General features: G+C 45.0%; 1 protein-coding gene across 7 annotated transcripts; it reads right to left on the bottom strand.

Annotated features, from left to right (window-relative positions):
- Positions 1-1,133: 1,133 nt before the first annotated feature.
- LOC119161306 (beta-1,4-N-acetylgalactosaminyltransferase bre-4-like) lies at positions 1,134-26,837 on the bottom strand. 7 transcript variants are annotated; one of them, XM_075889713.1, is made up of 10 exons: positions 26,555-26,837; positions 25,869-25,972; positions 25,748-25,764; positions 25,470-25,627; positions 24,326-24,491; positions 20,708-20,940; positions 19,326-19,525; positions 11,708-11,830; positions 3,231-3,383; positions 1,134-1,556 (listed from the first exon to the last, which is right to left on the bottom strand). In XM_075889713.1, exons 4-10 carry the CDS (start codon positions 25,614-25,616, stop codon positions 1,424-1,426), a joined length of 1,155 nt encoding a protein of 384 aa, XP_075745828.1. In that variant the 5' UTR covers positions 25,617-25,627; positions 25,748-25,764; positions 25,869-25,972; positions 26,555-26,837; the 3' UTR covers positions 1,134-1,423. The 7 variants fall into 7 exon arrangements, with proteins under 7 accessions (XP_075745828.1, XP_075745829.1, XP_075745825.1 ...); XM_075889714.1 differs by lacking the exon at positions 25,869-25,972; XM_075889710.1 differs by having other exon boundaries at positions 25,470-25,764; positions 26,555-26,836.

Genomic DNA, 26,837 nt, shown 5'->3' with positions numbered 1-26,837 from the left:
CAGTGAGAAAATGCCCCAGAAGACGAAAAGCAACGGTGCCTACAAGAAGAACCTGAAGCGATGGTCAGCTTACACGATCCACGACGTGTCCGTAGATCTATGAGAGGTTCGAACGCTTGGTTTCAGCTCAAGGTTGTGTTTAAGAAGTTTAGACACCTCTGTTTCGTCTGCGACTGTCCATGGTTTGACTCGGACGTCTATGCGCTGAGAATCAATGTAAAACCAACCTAGCATCACGTGGCATCAACCTAGCAACAAGCTAAAAGGGACGATGACTGAGTGCGTTGTTAATTTTGTCACGATGTATCTTGTAGTTGTTATTACTAACCAGCTGTGTAACTTTGTTCAATAGGAGTTTGCTTCTTTTATTTCGAAGTAACCCTTTTACTTGATGTCTTCAAGGCTGAAATGTATATTTGATGAATAAATAAATAAATAATTAAATTAATAAATACAGAAATATAAGTTGCAAAAGGCCTGGAAACCGCATACGAGCAACCGGATTAGCATTCGAAATCGTCCCGTTTCACTGCTTCAAGCCTTGCGGGACTTTGTACAAGTATCGTAACTTTTTTGTGTGTTTTTCAGTCATCAGTGGTCAGCGAAAAAGCACTCATATTTGTTCGATGAGAAGTTGGAAACTGTATGATTGGGCGTTTCGAAACCAGTCTATGACTTCATAACGTATTCTCTTCTAGATTTATAGTTTTACATCTTTGCTCATTGATGTTCCATAATTGATCAGTCAAGCAGAGCAGAAATAATGCTGTGATTCACTCAATGTAATAGTCCGCAAAGAACTCTTGGCCTTGTGGTCCCAGAATACGTCGGATTATCTTTAAACTCTTCCTAGGGTTATCTGAGCCGTTATGACTAGACGAGAGGAATTCTCAGCGAGATTTGACACCGCCGCATCCAGCCTCGTAGGTCTGCATGGCGCTTCCATTCCATCGACGTGGTAAACACACATTACACAGCAATTATAAAAAAAACTTGCGATCGCTTCAGCATTTGATCAAGAATAACTGTATGAACATCCGAAAATCACGGAAAAAAGAATGCGTTGTTTTGTAGTTTTTGTTTTTTGTATTTCAATAATTTTTATGACACATCTTCACACTAGCCACCGAGCATCGCAGCCAGAAGAATATTTATTGTTAAAATGTTAACATTCCAGTACTACACAGGTGTTCATCACACCCTCAACACTGAGCAGAACAATTTCTTCCAAGCGATCAATGTTTCTTGCGGTATCAGATATCAAGTAGAGCTGCCCGCGTGTTGAACGACTGTAAGAGAATAAGCGTGCGACTTCGGCACAAGAAATCCCAACACACACATCAGTTCACCATCTCTTTTTTTCTTAAACTACCACCAGGTCCGTTAGCTCGGTAGAGTATCATAGCGGACGCATTGTTAAATGTCACGTGGACTCTCGTAGGTCTACTAGTATCCAAGTGTAGAACCTCTTGAACGCCATATCGAGGCGTTTGTATTTCAGGCTATTCAAGCCATCCTTCGAAACACGGCTCCGCCATTTTCCTAGAAGGGCCATTCTGAAAAAAAATTAAAAGAAACGTTCTGCTGAGATAAGTGCATTTTACGTGCATGCATGAGCATTGTGTGCATGCGAAGCCTAAGCAATTGCTAAGATGTGAAGTTTACAGTTGAGCGAAGCTTAATCAAGAGCTGAAACCAAAAGTGTAGCTATTGTTAGTCTACATTGTTTAAGGTTGCGCGAATCATGAGCAGGACAAAACAATTTGATAAGGAACAACTTTTTATTACGAATGTTTTTTTTAATTAGCACCTCGCGACGGAAATCAATTCTTATTGCGGCGTTCCTGCGTTTTGTGGAAGTGTGGTTACTTCATGTAAGCTGGACGCACCTGACCACAATGAATGCTGCCTTCCCTCACTACACTAGAATCGAAAGTTTCCCACACTGCTTGACCCGCAAGTCGGTGCAATTGTTCGTCCTGGCACTCGCATGAAGAGGAATTGAGAGCCAAGAATCTCCTCCTTTCTTTCCTTCTCACTACCCTTCCCTGCCTTTTTGCTATTCTACACTATACATGCCAATGCTCTACATAGATATGTCATACATAGTTTTGCCTGCGCGACTCGAAGCAATGACATCAGATGTCAGGAGATGACAGCATGGTGAGCAATGGTTATTAAAGGGGCCCAGCAACACTTTTTTACCATGGTCAGAAAACGCTGCCGCATGGAAGTAGAGGCTCTCGACAACACGCGAGCCAAATATTATAGTGCAGCACGGTGCCTGGAATTCACACTAATCTATCAAAGTCCGCTGAAAATTGCATCCCTTTCTCTCGACAAATCACAGAAGGCGTTTAAAAATCGCTCGTAAAAAGCCCATCTATCAGCAATTGACTGATTTGAACACGCCACCCTCGGTCGTTACAGAGATTTCCGCGGGTGGCCACGACTTGTCCCCACGTGCGCACGTGATCGCACTCAAAAAGTCGTGCATTTGAAGAAAAAAAGATAAAAAGTGCTCAATGTCACAATGCGTGCGTCAATTTTTCTTTTTCCCTGCTATCCTTCCCTTCTTAGCTTCCAGCGCTTTCGTTGGAATGAGCGAAGAGAGAATACAATTGCAGCATGTGACTCATCTTCGTAACTCCAGTCGTACTGGACGGATTCTTTACGTTTTTGTGGCGTTGAATTCGTGAGACAATACGCTATACCAGTGAATTCATTTCATGGTTACCTGAAAAAGTGCTTCAGGGCCCCTTTAAGTCTAACAGACAGGATACCTAGGGAAGGCAAATACGTGAGAGGGAGACCGAGAATTAGGTGGGCAGATGAGTTTAAGAAGTGTTAAGGTATAACGTGGTGGCAGAAAGCACAGGACCGGGTTGATTGGCGGAACATGGTAGAGGCCTTTGCCCTGAAAAACGCGTAATCAGGATGATGGTGATGATGATGACGATGATGATGACGTGTGATGACGTTAGCCACCACACGGGCCCCTAAAGTGCAACTCACCTGCCCAAAACGTTCGGCTGGAGTACCTATATCTTTACTATCATAACAATAGAATAATAATAATAATAATAGTTATGATTAAAGGACGCCTCCGCAAACGGGAATCGTGAAAGTCATGCATGCGTGGTATTTTGCTCGTTTGGTTTGCTTCTACTTCTATTGCGCCACTAATATGTTTGATGAACACTCACTTTGATCATGATAGAGATGCTTACCTTTCCTCGCTCGGCTTGCTCTTCACGTGGGGGAGTGTGGCGTATCTCCCTATTTTTCCGGAACGCCTTTGAATCCCGTAGCCATTTATTTCCAGCCTACGATTGCAGAGAGACAGAAAGCCCTCCCACGGGCAGGGAAAGTGCAAATCTGTGCTATAGCAAGACAAAGTGACTCACAGGTCAGGGTAAAAGTCAACTAACACTAGCTGATTCCACCATATACCCTTGTAAGCTTCTCATTTGCATTACATCAACCTAATCTTCGAGTGTGCTTGATATTGCTTGGGACCATTGTAGCAGGCCAGTGATTATCTGGCCTATGTATCAACGCGATCTCGCCTCGCAGTAATTCTAGCGTTGCCATCATTGGTTGTAAGCAAAAAAAAAAATCGCCATCTTTGCATGACCGGAAAATCGAGCATCCTTGCGTGACCCAAAAATTCAGGAAGATGCAAATAAAAACATTTAAACGATTTCGAATATCAGTGGCGATCGAATCGAGGTCATTTCCGTGGCAAGAGGATGTTATACCATACAGCCACGCCTCTGCTTCTGACTACGGTGAAAATACCTTAATCTGCTTCGAAATGCGGTGAAATTAACTTTCAGGCTTTAAAACACACGTGTCTTTTACAGATGCTTCACATTTTACCATGAAATGTTGGCTTAATAACGCGTGGTACAAGCGTACTGTACATTGTCATCGGGCGTCAGAACTTGGAATTATCACAATGAAGAGACACCCACTACAAAGGGCATACACGCTACTGCACCCTTAAGGCCACGTAGTGGTTTCATAGCAAGTTCGAAAAAAAATGTCATACACTAGGTGTTTGACGTACGCACTAAGAGTGGAATATCGCCATCTTGTTCAAATCTTAAAGGCGCAGCTTGAGGGTACCCCCAGTTTTTTACAAGAACTACCCAGCTATGTTTTTTTTTCTGGTTAAGTGACTGGAACGTTGGTTAATCCAGTTTCAGCGATGCTCAATAATTCACGCAGATACATTCTTGTTCCTTAACACCCCTCCTGTCACACTCTTGTGTTTGCTGCTCAGTCCGCCACTTCTGAGTTTTATTTGTTACTGAGTATATTCATCACGTACTATTTATTGCTTCTAAATAATCGCTAGTTTATTATTGATGCTTCTGTGCTCCTGTGAACAGTGAGGCGACGAAGAAACAATTCAGGATCTTCTGTGTGACATTCCGGAATGCACCACTCAGTCAATCTCTTTGCCAAGCTTTTAACAAGTTATACGACCAGCCTCTATCGAAAGAAAGATATTCATGCCATCGCCCAGACCTAACATCGCAGAAGTGCTTACAATAACTCATAGGCTTCTTGCGATCGAATGGCTGTCTTTGGAAGGAACATTCTCATGCATGTGTATGTGTACGGTTGTGAGTTTTCTTTTTTCTTCATGTTATTCTTTTTTTCTCCATCTCTCTTTCGACACTCCATTCCCCAACTTCCTTGCGGTCTAGTATACCATCTGGTTAAGCACCCTGCCATTATATTCTCTTTGTCATCTCTCTCTGTCTCTCTGTCTTGTATCGAAACAGCGTTCATCAAATCATCAAAGGATTTTTTCGTAAGTATATCTTTTCATCTTCTCTGGTTGACCTCCCACGATAGATCTCTACCAGGATACGTCACAGCGGGACGTCAACGGCGTACGTGCAAAGCTGTGGTTGGCAAAACATTCCTGCTGGCGCCTCAGCATGGTATACAGTCGCGCGGTGCTTGGGGAAAGTTTTCTAAAGACGATAGTCTTTCTTGGGGACCTTCAACGCAAACATTTTGGTCGGGAGTGAAGCTGGTACTGACGTGGTATGGAGTGGAGCTATCTCATAGGTCACGCTGGTGACCTTGCGTATGACGCGGTAGGGGCCAACGTAACGGGACATTAGTTTTCCGCAGAGACCAACACGACATGATGGTAACCACAGCAAGACGAGCGACCTCAGAGAGTACTGTACGTCGCGGTGCCGGCGATCGTAAGCACTCTTTTGGTTAAGCTGCGTGGCACATAAACGATCCCGGGCGACTTGGCGGGCGATGTCAGCTCGGGCCAGGGCATCACGAGCATAAGCAGTCGATGAGGGGGCGTCAGAATGGAGCATGGTGTCCATGGGCAAAGGCGGGTCATGACTAAACAGTAGGTAAAAAGGTGAAAATCCAGCTGTATCATGACGTGAACTGTTGTATGCGAAGGTAACGAAAGGTAAGTGGATGTCCCAATCTTGGTGATCCTTGGAGACGTACATCGCTAACATATTCGTCAGGGTACGGTTGAGGCGTTCCGTGAGGCCGTTGGTTTGCGGATGGTACGCTGTAGTGAACTTGTGGTGGGTAGAGCAGGATTGCAGGAGTTCGTCGACTACTTTAGATAGAAAACAGCTGCCGCGGTCGGTGATCAACTGACGAGAAGCACCATGACGCAGAATGATGTCATGAAGAAGGAAATCGGCTACATCAGTAGCGCAGCTGGTGGGGAGGGCGCGTGTAACGGCATACCACTTTGCGTAGACGGTAGCAATAGCAATCCACTTATTACCGGTGGCCGACACGGGAAAAGGTCCTAGAAGATCGAGGCCGACTCGGAAAAATGGCTCATCTGGTACTTCAATGGGCTAGAGGGTACCAGCAGGTCTCAGAGCAGGTGTCTTTCGGCGCTGGCAGAGGTCGCATGCCGCAGCGTACTGTCGCACAGAACGGTAGAGGCCAGGCCAAAATAATCGGCGGCGAATGCGGTCATACGTGCGTGACACCCCTAGGTGTCCAGCGGTGGGGGCATCATGCAGCTGGGCCAAAACGTCTGAGCGAAGATGCACAGGAACAACGAGTAAAAACTCAGCACCATCAGGGCGGGCGTTGTAGCGGTGCAAGATGTCGTTGTGAAGAACGAACAGTTGTAAGGAGTGGTCAGGGTGGGGAGAGTGCAGACCATTGATAATCGCACGCAAAGAGGGGTCGCGGCGTTAATCAGCAGCTATGTCGGTGAAGTCGGTAATTGAAAGAACGAGGGCCTCTTGTTCATCTTCCCTCGTGTCAGGGGGATCGACTGGGTAACGAAACAAGCAGTCGGCATCCTTGTGAAGTTGTCCGGATTTATAGGATACGAAAAAAGTGTACTCTTGTAAGCGCAGCGCCCAGCGACCAAGGCGTCCCGTAGGGTCCTTGAGTGAGGAGAGCCAGCAAAGCGCATGGTGGTCCGTAATAACTGAGAATGGTCGGCCATACAGGTATGGTCGGAATTTTGCAATGGCCCAGATGAGAGCTAAGCACTCGCGTTCTGTGATGGAATAATTTTGTTCCGAGCGCGATAACAGTCGGCTTGCATACGCGACGACGCGGTGCATGCCTTGTTGCCGCTGCGCCAGCACTGCGCCTATGCCGTGGCCACTGGCGTCAGTAGGAAGCTCCGTGGCGGCAGATGGGTCGAAGTGTGCTAGGACTGGTGGATTGGTGAGAATGTCAACAAGCGACGAGAAAGCGTTTGCTTACTGTTGGCCCCAGGTGAATGCGACATCCGTTTTGAGGAGGCAGGTTAGAGGACGCGCTACTTCAGCAAACTTCTCGACAAAACGACGGAAATAGGAGCACAGTCCCAGAAAACTTCGGACGTCCTTGACTGAGCGGGGTGTGGGGAAGTCGCGAACTGCTCGGACTTTCGCAGGGTCTGGTTGAACGCCCGTAGCGTTAACAAGATGACCGAGTACGCAGATTCGGCGTTGCCCAAAGCGGCTTTGGACGAGTTAAGTTGCAAGTTGGCACGTCGAAAAACATCAAGCACTGTGGGCAGACGGGTAAGATGGTCGTCGAAAGTAGTCGAAAAAACAATAACGTCGTCAAGATAGCAAAGGCAGATGGTCCACTTCATGCCTCGAAGGAGAGAGTCCATCATGCGCTCAAATGTTGCGGGGGCATTACATAATCCAAAAGGCATCATCTTGAACCTATAAAGTCCAACAGGAGTCACAAAGGCCGTCTTCTCTCTGTATTTGTCGTCCACAGCGATCTGCCAGTAGCCTGGGCGAAGGTCTATTGAAGAGAAATATTTGGCACCGTGCTAGCAATCGAGTGCATCATCTATGCGCGGTAGGGTATTGACATCTTTCATGGCAATATGGTGGAGATGGCGGTAATCAACAAAGAATCTCCAGCTATTGTCCTTCTTTTTAACACGTACAACGGGTGAGGACCAGGGACTAGATGAGGGTTCGATTATGCCCTTATCAAGCATTTTATCGGCTTCTCGCTGTATAATAGCACGCTCCGGGGCTGACACACGGTTGGATCGACGGCGAATGGGTCGAGCGTCACCGGTATCGATGCGAGGGGTTACCACGGATGTCTGGCCCAAATTACGGTCGCCGAAGTCAAAGATGTCCTGATAAGAAGCAAGCACACGGCAGAAAGCAGAGACTTGTTCAGAGGTGAGCTTGTCAGATAGCATTGTCTTGAAAAGGTCGGAACAGGAACGTGACGAGAGCGACGTTGATGAAAAATCGGGTGGCGAATTGGTGGTTAGGGCGGAAACTGTGTGGTCGACCAGTGGTGTCAGATGCGCAAGTGACATGCCGCGAGGAATAACTTGCGCTGAGAAGCCGAAATTGAGGACGGGAAATGAAGTTCGGTTGTCCTTAACGGTAACCACCGTGTTGGGGAGTGCAACATTGCGTGTCATGGCCACGTCAGAAATTGGAGCAGCAACATAATCACCATCGGGTACAGGAGGATATGGCGAGAGTTGGACTTGGACTGCGGCTTGCGGCGGAAGTCTGAGGAAATCGACAGAGCGTAGACGAGGTGGGCTGGTAGAGACGGTCTAAGGATGGTAGTTAGAGCCGAAGAAGACCTTTGGAACAGTCAATGAGCGCAGCGTGTGAAGTCAGAAAGTCGAGTCCAAGGATGAGGTCATGAGGGCAATTTCCCAGTACAGCGAACAGAACTGAAGTTTGATGCTCAGAAATCGTTAATCGCGCAGTGCACATTCCAAGCACAGCAGGAGTACTCCCATCCGCTGTACGAACAGTAGGTGCAATCGCAGGCGTCAGAACTTTTTGGAGGCGGCAGCGGAGGTCTGAGCTCATCACAGAAATTTGTGCACCGGTATCAATAAGAGCAGTTACAGGTAAACCATCAACGAGAATTGTAAGAAGATTGCACCGCTGGTAGGGAGTAATCAGAGGATTTGCAGTCCAAGTCGTGTATGCAGCGTCACCTCCGGGGGCTGAACCGGCTAGTTTTCCGAGCGATGGTCGTAGGGAGACCGAGAACGGCGGGGTTCGGGCGAGCAGGACTGACGACGCACGGGCGATGGCGAGCGGCTGGTCCGACGTTCTGGATTATGCTCTGCACCTGTCTCAGCACGGTAGCACGGGGCATAAGGTGCACGTTCAGAGCGAGGCCGCCAATCATAGAAGCTCGGTCGAGGTGATGAGGTCCAACGGCTGCGGCAATGGCGAGCGATGTGTCCTATCCGATGGCACGTGAAATATATGGGCCGATCATCATGAGTGCGCCATTCAGCTGGGTTTCGTCGTGGCGCGAACGTGCGGTTCGGAGTGGCAGCCGCGACGACCGGAGCCGAGCTGGAAGTAGCAGGGGCATTTTGATGAGGTGGCGAAATGCCCATATTCGCGATCTCTTGGCGAACCATGGCCTGTATCATTGAAACAGCATCGAGGTTGTGTCCTGGCGCGCTGACGCTAAACATAGCGGGAGCCATAGCCTCGAGTTCCCGACGGACTATTCTGGTGACGTTTTCTGGCGCTGGTGGTTGATGTAGTGTGGGCAAATCTTCGCAAGAGGACGTAGCCGCCGTGTTGGGAAGGCGGTCAAATCGGTGAACTATGCGCCTACTTTTTGCCTGTTCGAAGCGACGACATGCTTCGATGACCGACTCCGCCGTCGAGCAGTCCTTGCACAGGAGAAAATTGAAGGCGTCATCGGCAATTCCTTTCAGGATGGGTCCGACTTTGTCCTCGTCGAGCATGTCCTTGTCGACCTTGCGGCACAAAGCCAATACGTCCTGGATATACGCGATGTACGGCTCTGTGGATGTCTGGGCACGAGTCGCAAGCTCTTTCTTTGCGGCCACTTGACGTCCGATGGGTTTCCCAAATAGATAGCGCAATTTCTGCTTACAGACGTCCCAGCTAGTCAACTCTTCTTGATGTGTCTCGTACCTGAGTTTTGCCATGCCATGCAAGTAGAAGATGATGTTCGCCAACATAAGCGTCGGATCCCAATGGTTGCTGCTGCTGACGCGCTCATATAGAACCAGCCAGTCATCGACGTCTATGCCACTTGTGCCGTTGAATGGGCCTGGGTCACGAGGTTGCACCACAACGATCGGCTGCGGGGCTGACGGATCTTGTTGACATTGAGTAGCCTGGTCAGTCATCGTGGTAGCTGCAATGCGCCGTCCGCTGCGAAGATCCAGCTCGTTGGGCTGTATAGCGAGTGGTACCCCGCACCTTCCACCAATAATGTTACGCGGAATAAAGTATACACTGGCGAGCAAATGCGTACTGGCGAATATACTGGCGAGCTAATGATGATGATGATGATGATGATGAACCTTCAGCTTTGCTGGCACTCGCCCACAAAGGGGGATCGGCCAAGAACCGGGCGGCAGGATCATCAAGTGTGCTAAGTCAGGCATTCAGGTAGTCTCGTAGCCGTAGATAATAACAATAGTCTAACAGGGTAATCCGTACAACGCTGCTGCAGTCCGAGCACGTTCACGTTCAGCACTTCGTCGTCACGTACAATTTCAGTATATAGGTTATGAGGAATGCCATAAAGGAGAACTTCGCTTGACATTTCACGGGATTTTTTTTACTTCCGCCTTGCGCACAAAAGAGTTTTTTTGTTTGTCTCTTCTTTTTGACATTCATCTCAGCTAGATCAGAACTTTTTTGTAGTCACCGAGAATCTTACCAGGGACCTCACCCACAGCAGCTTAAAACGATACTGCTGCCAATATTCTACCTCGATTAAAGCTGCAGTGCACGTGTCATGACGGAAATTGAGTATCTTCACATCCATACCATGCAAATATCTCCCAAAGCAACATTTGCCGTAAACATGCAAAAAGTTCTCTTTTGAAGAGGATACAATTTTTTGTGTGTATTTGTGTGGCTGCCATCTACGACTAGCAAATCGCCAGATGTTAACCGAACAGAATCGTGCATTATAGGCAATGGCCCTTCCATTTAGGAGCTGCGTCTTTAGAAAATAGCAATCGTCAGAAATTTCTGTCGAAGAAAAGTCAACAAACGCAGCGCTGATATGCAGAGAGATCCTGCCGACGGGGCTTCTTGCCAACTAGTACACGCTCCGAGTAAAAGGATCGTGGACGAGGTGCTTGCAGTGACCTCGCACTGTTTGCAAACAGAGAGAGGTCTATAGCCTCCATTTCGACTGGAAATAAGCACAAATAATTAAACCGCGTACTCTATTTGATATATAATCGTGATATGTGGGGTATAACGAGCCACAGCCACCATATGATTATGAAAGACGCCGTTGGGGAGGGCTCATGAGATTTCGACCACCTGGCCTTTTTAACGTGCACCTAAATCTGAGCACACGGGCCTACAGCCTTTTCGCCTCCACCGAAAGTGCAGCCGCGCAGCCGGGATTCAACCACTCGCTCAAATGCGGATGGCGCTCAAATGCGGATTAGCATTTGAGCGCCATAACGCCATCATGGCGAGGCCTCTTCTAATTATAACTTGGAACGAGTGAAACCTGATGTTTCCAAACTTTTGCCTGTCCCGCATGCGGTGTTTCCGCAAGTGCCTGTCCCGTATGCGTTTCCGCCCGTATTTGTCAGAACTATTCGCCTGGGCATGCGCTAGGACTGCCAAAACTGTAGATGTATTAGATTTACTGAGTTGAATATTCGTGGAATGTCAGGTGTGTGGGATCCAATTTGTGGCAAAACATAACAGCTTTTAATTACATGTAAACATTGTATTACTAAGCCCACTTTTCTAAGTTATTGCCTTGCGTTCGACGACACATTCATTAGATTACGTAGGCTCTCATCAACAAAGTAAACAAGACACTTGTTTATTAAAAATAAGAGACCTTTTATCGATTACATGCACCAATATGTCAAGTGGGTCTATTGATTACAGCCCTTTATATTTGCTGAAAGCATAGGTAGTTTAGAATGACACTACTTGATCTCTTCTATATTAGGAACTATAGGAATTTAACATCTCTAGTGCTAATTTTATCAAGTATCAAAATTTTATTACACTGTTTAGTCAACACATTACAAGAGCCTATTCATTTCAGGTAATGACTCAATTAAATATTCTGTTTCCCGGGAACATTACAGCAGGGATTATCGGTGTCATATGTAAAGTCTTTCACAGGCTAGATGGGTTTGTACGTAAGGCCGGCAATATTAAACAACGCCATGACAGCTGTAATGGCAGGTAGCACTCACCTGTGCGACATATCGTCGTCTTCAGCTCCCCATCCCCAGTACTTATTTGAGTAGCCATTCACTCGAAGCATCTGCTCCTTGTTCACCGCACTGACACCACCAAAAAACTGTTTGTAGAACACCCTGAAGAAACAACAGAACATTACGATCACTAAACATGCATTGCTTTTTGTTGGTGCTTTGCAACGTTGTGTAAACGCCTCTCTCGACTCGCCTTTAAACTGCTACTGAACAATTTCAACTGGCAACACTCATATTGAGATTTTAAAATCTTTGTTTGCGGCAATTAGTAAAGTGAGGTATTGGGTTAGTCGATCTTGCATGATTAAAATACTGCGCAACAGTTTCTGGGACAAGAGTGGATAGGGAGCACTACCCTTATGAAGTTGTGTCACATGTCGGGTCCACTTCGCGACGGCCCCGCCGCGGTTGTCTAGTGGCTAAGGTACTCGGCTGCTGACCCGCAGGTCACGGGATCGAATACCAGCGGCTGCATTTCCGATGGAGGCGGAAATGTTGTAGGCCCGTGTGCTCAGATTTGGGTGTCCGTTGAAGAATCCCAGGTGGTAGAAATTTCCGGAGCCCTCCACTACGGCGTCTCTCATAATCATATGGTGGTTTTGGGATGTTAAACCCCACATATCATCCTCCCTAACTTCTTTTGTCCAAGTAACTGTACCAAGGTATTTTACTTCAGTAATACTTGTACCTTTGTAAAAGACTCCACATTGTAGAAATGATGCATGGTGTGAACGTGTTTTGGGGGGTTTGCTTAAAAAACTGAAAAAAAAAACTGTGTAAGAAACTCTTTGACGCTCACAGATTATCTTTGCTTTAACTACTTCATTTTCGTGCAATCATTGTAAGACAAAATTACAGGATAAAACATATTGAAGGAAATGGTGTAAATTCGAGGGCTCGTTTTCTTTGGTAGACGCAATAATAATGAGAACAGATAACAATGACGCGGAAAGTACAGGGGTTGTTGTTTGAAGTAACTGTAATGTATAGGTGAAGAAAAAAAAGTGGACGAAACGATAACTTGCCACTGGCAAGATTCGAACCTGCGGCCTCCGAATAATGCGCCCGATGCTCAACCACTGAGCTTCGGTCATGCCCCCGTCTACTTCACAGGGTATATATGGGCGCCTTTAAACGTGGGAGCGTCAGTTAGCACCACCTGCTGTGATTGAGGTGACTGGGGAACACTGTTTTCGCTTGGTGTCATGTAGCGCGTGATCTAATTATGAGCTGCCAGCTGGCCAACCATCCCTCGCATACTACCTCAAGGCATCAAAGCTGTCAGAACGAGACCCTCGCTGCGAATGAAGGAAATAGTGTAAAATTAAGGGTTCGCACGTTCAAATGCGCACATAAACGCATATATATAACCCGTAAGGGTATATATACCCTTCATCTACTACGAAATCGTGTGTGATTACCATAGTGCGTCGACGCAGAGGACCCGGACTAATAAAAGAATAAACGAAACATTTCTCAGAAAGCTTATTGCAGAGTGGTGACCTTTGGTGCAAAGGAAATAATTCGATGTGAATCACCTGTTTGGAGACGTGGTGGTTTACGACACAAACTCGGAGAAGAACGCACAAAAGCGTCCTGGTGTTTGAGTTTATACAGCTGCAAGCTGCAAGCATACATCTTAGTGAGAAGCTTTTCTTTTCAGTTAGTTTTTTTTTTCCTACGTCCGTATTTCCGGGATAAGTTTCTCAGGGGCCTCATTGAGAAAGGCGGCACGGTCTTAAAGACTGTGAATGAGCCATGCTATTTCCGTGGTATACAATGTGTTCCCGAGCAAAGGTCTCATACTTTGTCTAAAAAATAAAAAAGAAACAAACATAAGAAGTAATTGTTGAGGTATACAGCTGTTGAATGAAGTCATTATGCCTTCAGGGCGTTTCAAGAGTTCAAGTAACACCAAAAAAAAAAAGAAAACCTGCGTTGTGGCTACTGGGTCGACGATTTACAACTACCCTGGAGGTATGGTAATGTTGATTATAGCGCCGCAGTGACTTGATGGTAGCCGAAGCTTGACGTAATAGTGGAAACAAGGCTCGAGGGAGCTTGATAAAGAGCAATGCTAGCTGTGTGTGCGATGACTCACAAGCGACATGTTTAGTACAGCAGGCACAGCACCCTGTAACATGCCCTGTAAAACAGCAGGTCTGAGAAGTGCGCATGAGCAGAGTGCTGTGAAGAGCTTCGCGGCTATGTTATGCCACACTGAGTTTGCATCCATGGTTTGCAGAGACAGTGTAGTAAAAAAATTGGCAGCATATCCACGGAGTGAATGATGGAGAGTGGGGCGAAGCATTCGTCCGTCCATTCGTTCTTGCTTCCTTCCGTCTGTGCGACCGTCCATGCGTCCATGCGCCCGTCCGTACGTGCGTCCGTTCCTGCGTTCGTCCATGCATCTGCCCCTGCGTCCATTCATGCGTCCATTCATGCATCTGTCTGTGTGTCCGTTCGTCCACCTATTCAACACTACAAGTACCACCATCTCGCATCTTTTCATCATATATTCCCCATAAAGAAACACCGCCATCCAGCGGACATTCCAAGGACTAAACGAGAGGTGGCACACGCACACTTTCTAACAGCTTGCGCTTCGGGTCTACTTCCCACCTTTAGCCATCTCGAGTTCATGGTATATACTAGTTCACTGTATTCATGGCATTGCGGCCCAACACTCGCTAAACCTTTCTAAAACCAAGGAGGTTACGCCCAGCGAGTATAACGTAGCAACCTTTTCTTGTCCGATAGTGCTAAATGTACATGCTAATGGCTGCTAATGGGGATCGCAGCGTGCGCGTTGACTAAAAGCCGAATGCTCCTGTCTCTCATTCCCCTTTAGCAGCTATTGGCATGTACATTGAGCACTATTTTTTATTGTTAAACAACGCACAGAAGAAATCTCTCACCGGCACCACCTTGGAGGTCAAATTGTTTGCAGGTCAAAGCGTAAGACTGGTTACATACTACGATGGGACGCAAGACGAACGGGCCAATCGACATGCGACGTTTGAATGTGTGGTTTCCCGCCTTTTTTGGCGTGCGGTTAATGCTGGTTTTCGGGGACAGGGTGTGCGAACTTTCGTGTCCAACGGCCGATTTCCGCGTAGCCGCTTCTCCGCTCTCTTAATAGTTGCGGGGCTGTTCAGCCTTTGGAGAAACCGATGTGAGGCCGTAGCTGCCAATTGCCGCCGGCGTGCCTTGTGGCCGATACTGGGGAGATTGAGACGAGAGATCCTCGCGTACCTCTCCGAAGAGCTTTTCTTCCTCGGGGAGCAAGAGTTTCTGCGGCATTGGTCGTGCCCTTTCGTCAAGGTGGAACACGAAAGGATACAACTCATTTTTCGACCGACTTGGTGCTAAGCAGCGCCCGTTGAGTTGTTATATATGATTTCATTTGTTACAAATTGTGTTTCATTTGGATCTATTGTATCGTTATACCCTTGTATCGTGATATCACATTGAATTTTTGTGTACATGTATGCCACATAATCATGTATATTAGAGCAAATGTCTTCACTGTAACGTAGTGATGTTAGTCGTGAAATATAGATGTGCCGAAGTGTATGTGCCCTGTTACTGGAATGGTATGAAGCTTTGTGTTCTGTATATGCTGTAAATAAACTTTTTCTAAACAAGGAGCTTCGCCCCTTAAAGGCGTCGACCACAGTCTCCTTCAATTCACTGCGTACTTCTGTGTTGTTCATCCGCGGCAGCTGAATGCATATGATGGGAAAGTTTTTTGGCTAAGTTCACTTCTAAAAAAAGCATGATAGCACAAAACATAATTTTCAAAAAGAAAGTATACCGCAACATATATAACCTGTACGTGGTATAATATATATATACATATATATATATATATATATATATATATATATATATATGTGTGTGTGTGTGTGTGTGTGTGTGTGTGTGTGTGTGTGTGTGTGTGTGTGTGTGTGTGTGTGTGTGTGTGTGTGTGTGTGTGTGTATAGCGGCATAGTTTCCTGGTATTGAGCACGAAAAATTATACGACTATGCAGTCATGCTTGTTTTAGAAGTGAACTTAGCCAAAAAAGGTTCTGATCATATGTAGTCAGCTGCCACGGATCAACAACACAGATACACGACACTGTATCGAAGAAGACTGTGGTCGGCGCCTTTGTACTACGCTGTCTCTGCTAACCACACAAACCTCGTTTGGCATACGTTACCCGCGAAGCTTTTCACAGCACTCTGCTGATGCACAGTTCTCGGACCTGCTCTTTTACAAGGCATGTTACAGGGTTTTGTGCCTGCTGTACTAAACATGTCGCTTGTGAGTCATCGCACACAGCTGGCATTGCTCTTTACCACGCTCTCTGGAGCCTTGTTTCCCCTATTAAGTCAAGCTTTGGCTACCGCCGAGTCACTGCAGTGCTATAATCAACATTACCATACCTCCAGGGTAGTTGTAAATCGTTGACCTAGAAGCCACAACGCAAGTTTTCTTTTTTTTTCTGGTGTCGCTTGAACTTTTGAAGCGCCCTGAAGGCATAAGGACTTCATTCAACAGCTGTATACCTCAATGAGTGCTTCTTATGTTTGTTTTTTTTTATTTTTAGACAAAGTAAAAGACCTTTGCTCGGGAACACATTGTATACTACGGAAATAGCATCGCTTATTGACGTTCTTTAATACCGTACCGCCTCTCTGAATGGGACCTCTGAGAAACATATCACGGAAATACAGACGTAGGCTAAAAAAAGCTTACTGAAAAGAAAAACTTCACACTAGGATGTATGCCCGCAGCTTGCAGCTGTATTCATTCAATCAGCAGGGTGCTTTCGTGTTTTCTTTTCCTAGTTTCGTGTCGTAAACCACCACGTCTCCAAACAGGTGATCCACATCGTAATATTTCCTTTGCACCAAAGGTAATCCCTCTGCAATAAACTTTCTGAGAAACGTTTCATTTATTTCTTTATTTGTCCGGGTCCTCTGAGTCAACGCACTGCGTCGCAGTGGGTGATCACACGGGATTTCGTAGTAGATGAAGGCAAGGTGCCCACCATAATGTGAAGAGTGGCGTTAGAGTGAAATATTTAGAGTTTATGTGTGTTCAATAAAGTGAAGTCCGGTCATGGGCGAAATCGGTAATTTAAACTGAAGATGTTGCTTTGTCGCCTTCTTCAACATTCATTTGAGCAATAAAATCCCTAGTGTAACCTGAGCAGTTATCTTTAATATTATTATCACCTAAAAAATTCGCATTCATCCCTGTACATGTGTTGCGCTCCTTTTTTGTATCCTCGTGCACTCATTACAATTACACTAATTGCTGACTTCTGCATATTTTTACGTATGTGAAGAAATTTATTTTATTTCAGCAGGATTCGAAAGAACCTAACATTCGTTCGTGCACTTTTCTCGCTACACTGAACGGGTCATAAGTTTGACATCAAACCGTCATATCAATTGTGACAGCGCGTCTGTACCCGTTTTGTGACATGGCTACATTGATGTCGCTGTACAATATTTTGTGTTTATAAATGCTGTAGGTCACGGAGACGCCTCAAGTGCCACTCACAAATGCTCCCCGTTGAGTTTTACTTTATAATCTAGCATGCGCATGAAAATATTTTACGCAAAGTTGTAGTTCTTCTTCCTCTTCAATTTTTTTTTTGTCTTAGAGGGCCTGCATTGGTGGCTAAACTATAAGCACAATTAACGGTACGTATTGCGAAATCTCCTTCTGAATAATCTTTTTTTTGTTCGTTTACCTGACAGCAACAAATATTAACTACGCTTAACTATGATGTTAAATTGAACGAGCTTGCTTTGGGGTTCTAACCCTGCCCTTGAACGTATTCAAGTTACCTTCTTGCATGTAGTTGGTGTTACGAATTACAGCTTCTTAAAAAACGCAATTCCCGCAATTTTTACAGGTTTTGTAAAAAAAAAGCGCGAAGAAAGTCGTTAATCTTTCTATCACTAAACGAAACTCTGTAAATGACGTCACATCTTGATTTAGTTAGTGAGCTGAAAGATTTGGTTCGTCTTCATGATGTCTACAAACAACATAAGCACATGAAATAGGCGCTGGCTCTCAACAAAAGTTTATAGTAGGAAGCAAAAGGAAAATAAAAAAGTAAAGAACAGCAAATAATATTCTGCAACACGTGGGGCCTCCATACTAATACACCCATCATAATAAAGAAACGCCAAACCACAACAGTACTAATCATCCTTGATTTGTAAGTTGCTGTTCTAGTATAGAGGTACTGGCACGTCGATGTTCGTGTGCTCATTTGTATTCCTTGCTTCGCCTTCGTGTTTTCGACCCCACCAAGGCGAATCGTAGAGGCCACGTAGATGGAAGCGCCTGGTTGACTTCTGCTCCGCCAGGTGTCGCAATGATTATAGTTGCTTTATAGTTACTGTATTTCATTTACTGTTTCATTCTTAGTTACTGTTTCATTCATAGTTACTTCACAGTTACTGTTTCATTCTGTAATTTTTTTTTACAATGATTGCACAACAATTGAGTAGTTAAAGCAAAGATAATCTGTGAGCGTCAAAAAGTTTCTTACACAGTTTTTTCAGTTTTACAAGCTAACCCCCCAAAACGTTCACACCATGCAACATTTCTACAATGTGGAGTCTTTTACAAAGGTCCAAATATTACTGGAATAAAATACTGCGGTACAGTTCCTTAGACAAAAGAAATTAGGGAGGACACGTGTCGCGAAGCGAATGATATGTGCGGTTCAACGTCCCAAAACCACCATATGATTATGAGAGGCGCCGTAGTGGAGGGCTCCGAAAATTTTGACCACCTAAGGTTCTTTAACCAAAATCTGAGCACACTGGCCTACAACATTTCCACCTCCATCAGAAATGCAGCCGCCGCAGCCGGGATTCGAAACCGTGACCTGCGGGTCAGCAGCCGAGTACCTTAGCCACTAGACCACCGCGGCGGGGCCAGAGTTACTATATGTGGCATCGTTAGATAGCATAAAGGTAGCATATACAACAACTTTAAGCTAATCTACGGTGTCTGGATTCTCTTCTTCCCTACCGCTTCATAGCATTCATTGTTGGTACGTCCTCCATTGAAGTGCCCACGCCTTCGATCAAGCTTCATGCGCGTACCAAAACATGCGCAACAAGTACTGATCCGCAAAAAAAAGTTCCTTGATTTCGCGTGGCCCTGTGCACGGAAGATTTTTAAACCATGCGCCAGCCATGTGCTCCCGAGAAGTGGAAACCAACATGGCGACTTGAAGCCACTGTCTACAGTGTGGCTTGGGAGGCGGAGCATCGCAGCATCCTAAGTGGCTCGAAATCTCTCAGTCAACTTAGTTGGTCAATGTTTATTAATTTTTCTCACAGTTTACTGGCTCTTAGGTAAAGCTAAACTCTAAAATTCACGTATTCATTGTAACTTCATATTCAGCTTTCGAGTCTTACGTTTCAAAAGAATTTTCATGAATTTCCCTAAAACCGGAAGTAAACGCTTTAACGATAGTTGAAAGAGAAGCAGCATTGTCAGTTTGCGCTCAAGCTATCCGAAACTTTCACGAAAAGAAACAATTGATTGAGAAATGAACATTTCAGTGTCACTCACGTGGATTTGTTGTTGACATTGACGGACATATGCCGAGGTTTTTCTGGGCACGTGTAGACGTTTCTGTCGTCAATAGGGATCATGTCAATGTCATGGAAAATGAAACACTGGTAGTCGTACAGGGCCGTCGCTTCAACGTAGCCAACGTTGAAGAGCTTTGCGCGGTTAAAACCAGCGTTGTCACCCTGTAAAAAATAAACCTTCATTCCTTGGTTTTCAATGTTTTTTTTTTCTTTTCTATCCGACATATATGCATTCATGCCTGCAAGACAACTAACAAACTACTCAGGCTGGTTGAGGTACCTTAAACATTGGGTAATGTAGCTTTCAATAATGAAAACAAAAGAATAGCACTTGCCTTCTTGCGTTATGAGTTTGTGTTTACGATTGTGTAGTACGTTGATGCAGGCCTAAGTTTTAATTCGTAAGTATTCGTTTGACAAAAAAGGCTCAGGTTTCTTCATATAAGTGTTTTGGTGACTTAACCAGACAAGTAATCTTTGAGTACCAAAATGCCCTACAGCCAAGTATCAATAGGCAAACTACGTCACACGGTTACCTTTACTCAAGCCAGCACAACATTTCTGGCTTCGCAGACCCGTTTTCTAATGAGCATTTGTATCAATTTGTGTAACTGCAAAAACGTCGATGAGATTGGCTCTATGTTGCTTGCTATTGATTAAAAGCGTTACTAAACCGTTGTTTTAAAATTAGGTAAGCATTTATGCTACAACTTAGGTGAACAGTGGTCACCACAATTTTTGCGACTCGCCTTGTGTTCTTCGAAAGCTCTTCGATTAGACTGCCTGTCTTTTCACATGGAAGAAGCATCTGCGTCAAATTTTTAGCGCCAATTGTTGTCATGCACCTGGGAAGATCACGTTATGAGAATGGTGAGTAGCAAATATACAGTTAGAACATCATATAGGAAGCGTAGATAGGGACGACCAACGGCTAGGTGGAGCAACGAAACTGAGAATCTTGAAGGCGCGAAATGGAATTAGCCTGCTTAGGACAAAGTGAGTTGGGTGGAACTGAGTGAGGCCTTTGTTCTGAAGTGGACGAAAAACAGGTTAATAATGATGATGATGATTGGAACATACGGGGGCGGAGCCTTATTGCCTAGCAAAGGTGTGCCTAATGAGACGCATGTCGGGTGGCACTGTCCAGGAGATAGTGCAGCACTGCGTGGACTATATTGTATTGGTTAAATACCAACCACATGCGTCATAAAACTAGCCTAGAAAGCAGGCATACACATGCTTTCGTTTGTTTTTACATAGATTGCATTATTTATTGCATATTGTAAACATTCATTGTTATCTGAAAATGCGGCGTTTTTGAGCAGAAGTGCGAAACAAATTCAATAATCATTCTCTCACTTGCTCAATGATGAAGACACCGTAGTCGATCTGTTGACGAGAGAGTACTCTGTGGATATTGTAGGTGAATATCCTGAGGTGCTCGGTGCGATTCCTGTATGGAACGAGTATGGCAACCCTGTGTCTTGAAGTGCACTCTTTCGGCTGAAAGTGACCTCCTGGCATTACATCCGGGAACTCCTTTTCTGCAACCTCCAGAGATGGTACATTCATCCTGATTGGTATGTCCCCGACTGAAATGTTGATAAAAATAGGTCCTAAAAAATAAAGAACTAGAAGGGAGGAATCAGTTCTTGGCTATTCTTGAAGGTTTACGCACTTTAATGATGTTCGCTTCCGGAAATGTGTATTTTAAGAACAAACAACATTATCGGCACATAATCGCTTCACAGTTGAAACTTAATATGTCGGGGTGAAACTATAGAAAAAATAAATGTACTTAAAAGTTATACAGAGATATAAGCACGTGCTGCATTGATGATAAGTTGGTTCTTTGTTTCTTAGTGACCTGACGCAACCACCGTGCGCGATCGGCCATGATATGGACGAAACACACCATCCGAATATATTTGGGAATGTATGGTTCAAGCAGCAATACGTTCGTAAAAACAAGGTAGAACAGCAACGACCTGAAGGCAGTTTGTTTGTTTGTTTGTTTGTTTGTTTGTTTGTTTGTTTGTTTGTTTGTTTGTTTGTTTGTTTGTAGTTCTTTCAAAACTATAGTACGTACCACTCTGTGCGATTGGCCAAGAATGCTTAATTGAAAAGTTGAAACATTATTTCAAGAACGGTTGGAGATTTTAAAAATAAAGAAATGAACCAGCATGTAATTTATTGAGTTAAGACAAGCAATACGTCACTGAGCTTGTGCTCCAGACTGCTGTACTAACCTGATCGAAACAATTTTGAAGAGAGTAGTTCATTATCGTCTTCATCGTCTTTCTGAAGCATTCTTTTTTGCTTATCGCTTGTAATATATTACCCCCACCATTTGTAGCGTTGTCTCGCGCTTCATAAAGAGGCTAGCCATGTGGAGAGAAGCATGGCTTGAGGCGGCAGACGTGCATGATATTATTAACGGGTACGAAAGATGGTGAACTACTATACAGCGGAGTAAGCTCACATGTGACCTCCTTAAGCTGGGGCACAGCCTTGTAAGGTCCGGAGTAGTGGGTTTTCTGATACAGCAGGGAGGTATAAAGGTGATCCCATGTGATCGTTTGAGCCGCTTGAGCGCACGCAGGTGCTCTAGGGACGTACTCGAAGGGAGCGTACGTAGCTGATCGTAGAAGAGCCTGAAAGGGTAACCTGAGATGGCGACCAAACAATAGATAGAAAGGGGGAACGCCTTTAGTGCCCTGGTGAGTCCAATTGTATACGAAGAGTAAGAGAAAGCGCTATCTCAATCACGATGATCTAAGAAAACTTACAGGTCTGTCCACTATGGTCTCTCCAGAACACGCGTGTATGTGTCTCGCGCTTCGCGCAGCGCCATGCACAGCAAGCGGCGAAAACTGAGCGCATGCGCAAAATGACGCAGAGGTGGCACATGCCAAACATCGTCTGCTGCGTGCCCACTTTGCGTCAGTTTGCCTATTAGTTTGGTTTTCGTCGCTTGCGTTGCATGACGCTAAGCGGAATTTGAGCCACGCTCTCACGACTGAGTTCCTTCAAACAGTGGAGCAACTTGTACATGGAAAGGCAAGCTGAAAAAGCCGGTTCCACAGTCAACCAGGGAAGAATTGGTGTATGAAAAGTCTATAAGGCTTTCTTGAGCGCGGAAAACTGGACGGTTGTGGAGTGGTCAACAACTCCTATACGTGCGAAGCACATCCTATGCACGGGGAACGTCCCACTAGTGGCGACTTTGGCAAAAAGTACCGTGGGTGGCGTCAAAACTTCAAAGCGTCAAAAGGACTGAGGAACGTGTGGGGATGGTGAATTACGATGACACGGCATGGAAAGAACATCGTCAATGGTTCCTTGAGGTGGATCACCGTAAGGATGGAAGCGCCTGCAGTCAGTCTCTGGGTGACATTTGTATACCGATGGTGTTCCTGAAGTCAATAGCAGCGACTGTTGCGATGACACGCCACATGATCGACACGCCACATGGACGACAGTTGAAGTAAATGGGACGGTCATCAGGTGTGCTGCCACTCGGCGGGATTACAAGGGCACATCGAGCTCGCGAAATTTCTCGATGTTTGCAACGTCATCCCTGCGTGATTGGAGTCGTTAAAAATATCCCAGTAGCGTGTTTCGCGACGTGTGCACAGACCTTCGTAAGCCTGTGCCATTAGTTTCAACGTTCTGTCAAAAAATTTGCCGAAATTTTATATCGTTTCACAGAACTCGCTAAGGTGGGTGTGCCGTTTTACTGGGAGTACCGACCAAGCAACTGTGCCGCACACTTACTACTCCTACCTCCACACCCATCTTGGCTCATTTTGACCCATTGGGCCTTACTGAAGTTAGCAACGATGCCAGTGACCTTGGCATCGACGCAATTCTCGCCCGGCAACAAACAGGGCAGGACGGCCCCATCGCCTATATGCCACACTCTTCTCCTCTTTAGTGTGCAAGTTTTTATACATCCCTGAGCATCAGGGCCTCGCACTAGTTTGGGCGAACGAAAAATTTCGACCATACATTTGTTTAACCACACCTTTTCGGTAATTACAGATCATCACGCACTGTGCTGCTTGTCATCTGCCACAAATACCACAATACTGTTTTGAAGCTGGACTTCGAAACGATAAGAATACAACTTTCACGAGACATACAAGTCTACCTGAATGCGCCAGAATCTCACTACTCTCTACCCTGTCCTTCAGTGGATCATCCCGACTTGTCAGCGCATGATTCCGACGCCTGTGTTTACACCATATCTGATTTTGACAACATACACAACGAACAACTCCGAGATGACAACCTGCGGTCTATCCTCTACGTCTTCATCATCGTTCTGAAACATTTTCTTGCCAGGCGGCAAGTTGAAATATACTTTGTAAAGTCTAACGGTTGCAAATATGTCATTTTCGATTGTCGTGCATTATATCAAGTGAAAATCTTCAGTATCATTTTAAGTTCGAGTTTCACGCAGGAACAAGACAACCTCCAAATTGTCTACACTCTCCTAATGCGACATGCGTTTAAATGACACTGTCATTCAGGTGGATTCACGCTCTTTTACACAACATTGTTTATGGGCATGACAGGCTCTACATACAAGCCAGTACATAAACTAACATCTGGCGATAAATAGCTATACACTGTATGAACACTGTATCTAACAATCTATCCTGTTCTTATTTCAAGGCAGTCAATAAAAGTTCGTGATTCTAATTCCGTGACTTTTGCTTTTCAGTTTGTTTCTATCAATGAACACCGAGTACGTTTTCAAGACCACCTGTTTGCAACTTTATAAGCTCTTATTCCGCAGATATGTCGTGGTTATAAGAAGAAATGACTTTATGAGGGCCTACGGGCATGTGATATTTTTGTGGTTTTCTCGTGTGTATTATCATTTCGTGTCGTGTCATTTTTTTTTTCGCGCTGAACAGTATTGTTGAGGGGACATAGCGTCAATCACAGGGCCGGCTCACATAAACTTACCTAAGTAGGGTGATATTAGAGGGCAAAGGTTCTCTGACGACATGATTGCTCGGCTGCTGTCGTTAACAACGTCCTCAGGAAGATCGGTAATGTTTAGGTGCTTTTTGTTATCTTTTTCAATTGATTTGATGGCTCCGTAGTACCAAGAGAAGCGAGAAGAAACATCCTGAAAAAAAACGCATTTTTGACGCATTGTCTACATATGACTAATGCTAATCCTGGTGGAGGTGATAGGAGGAAAGAGAAGACGCGAGGGCCGTCTCACCGAGTGGCGAGGCTGTCCTTCCGAGGCGACCAATTTATATGATATACGTAATCACTTGCGGCAATTAAGATGGACGTAAGCACCGCAAGTGATTGTACCTACCACATAAAGCATAGTTCTACCTACACTAGTGCGAACGTTATCTACCTGTACGAATATTCTATATTATCAGAAACGGTACATTGGCGAAACGGGACAGCCTGTTAATGTAAGGTTAAATGTCATCGCATAGACACTGCGCCAAAGTTGCCAAGAGCAGTAGCACATCATTTTAATGCAACATCACACAACTTCAGCGATCTCGTATTTTACCTAATTTAAACTTACAATCTGCAAGAGACAGAAAATATACAAAGTCATACCTTATGCGCAAATTCATTACACTTTAGCCAAGAGGTATAAACGTTTCTAAAGGCGCTCATGATTAAATTCGATATGGCACATACAGAGAGTTATGTCCACGTTGTGAAAATTTCAAACGTACCACTCTTAAGTTGTCCTTCTTTTGACAGCCGTAATTCAGCGAACTGTCTACACCCCCAACTCAAACCCCAGCTTCCTTTTCTACTTTTTTTTATTCATAGAACACCGGTTTTCTTTTCACTCGTACAATTATAGTCACTGCACCCTCCTCCCTTCTCCTACACTCCTGTATTCACAGGCGCCATCTCTCCATCCGGTGTTAGGATGGAGGAGAGCGTACGAAGCATATACACGCTTGCGCTGAATAAATCAGTACTGGCCTTTAAAAAGACACGTCGCCTTGACTAAACGTCGGCTGGAGCACACACCCCATGTATAAGAATTTTTCGAACTCGTACAGCTCGGAGTGTTTTAGTGTTGTACAAGCAGCGCTCACGAGTGCATCGAACAACGTACCTTCAATGTGTTCCCAATATGCTCCATGTAGAAGACCCAATGCATCAGGACGAAAACCACGAATGTTGCCAAGATGAACCTCAAAATACGGCTTCGGGACAAAAGCCATACGTCATATGTGATGCGCCTCACTTCCGGCTTCTCCATTTCTTTCGTTTCTACAAGTGCATTCATGGCACAAAAAAGTGTCTCGATATAGATGTGCTTCAAAGCTTCCAGCCACAAATAGTAGTTTTTTTTTATTGATATGGTATCTAAGGAGATGTAGAAGGCATTACCGTTTCATGCGTAGTTCCTGCAGAAAAGATATGAAAGGAGTTAAAAAGGTGCGAAAGCAGTAAATGATTGTTTCCCAATGATTAGCAATAGTTTTATTAGAGTTATTTGAGTAATATATACCTAGTCGCCCTGTAGCAAGTGCTCATCGTGGTTTCTTGTCCCGTGGGTTCAAAACCAGCCACCATAGTGACGGGACGTGGCTCCAGGACGTGCTTCAGAATTTTCTTCAAGTTCAAAGGTTCAATACACTCTTATTATAGATGCATGATTCCCCAAGAAAAGTGAGGTGATTGTCTAAGCTACCACTTTTGTGTATATATATATATATATATATATATATATATATATATATATATATATATATATATATATATATATATATATATATATATATATATATTCGCGTTCAATGTACTCGTCGGTCATTTGCAGTGTTTCCGAGATTCGTTCGGAGACAATGCTTAGCACGCGTGGCCAACACCTGTCAATGCTGAACTCATTAATATAAACAGAACATATAAACAATGCTTAGCTCAATGATATAAACAGAACATGCCTGACTCCTTGATCTCATTATTAAATGGCACAAAGCAAAAGCCCGATATTGCCATTTGTTTGTTACTGTCAGGCTGTGGGCGAATATCAAGGCGAGTTCGGATCAGAATGGGTGGTCGTGTCTGCATGGGTGCTGCCACGTTGGCCTGAAAACCCAGCTACTGTCGGTTGCTACAGAAACAATTTAAGGCATACGCTATCAATGCGAAGCATAATAAACATATCACTTATCGTTGAGGCGTAATACGTACCAAGCAAACGGAAATGTCTCAACGTTAAGGCGCTTACTTGTAGAGCTATGATTTGCTGCGCAAGCATGTGATTTCTGTATACGCCTCACTGCAACCATCCCGTGTGGTACGGCCACGGCCCTTGCGCTTTCCCAATGCTTCTGCTAGGACAACGGGCTGCAGAAAGCTACCCACGATATTCACGATCAAACATGGCCTGTGTGCCGCTGCAGAGAGACGTCTATACACTAAACTTACGTCGACGCCAACGGCAAGATTGCACCTGAACTGCTCATATAATTGC

Source organism: Rhipicephalus microplus, chromosome 3, assembly GCF_043290135.1.
Source record: "Rhipicephalus microplus isolate Deutch F79 chromosome 3, USDA_Rmic, whole genome shotgun sequence".
Lineage (NCBI taxonomy): Eukaryota > Metazoa > Arthropoda > Arachnida > Ixodida > Ixodidae > Rhipicephalus > Rhipicephalus microplus.
The sequence above is the reverse complement of the archived record's forward strand: the minus strand, read 5'-3'. Positions and strand labels throughout refer to the sequence as shown.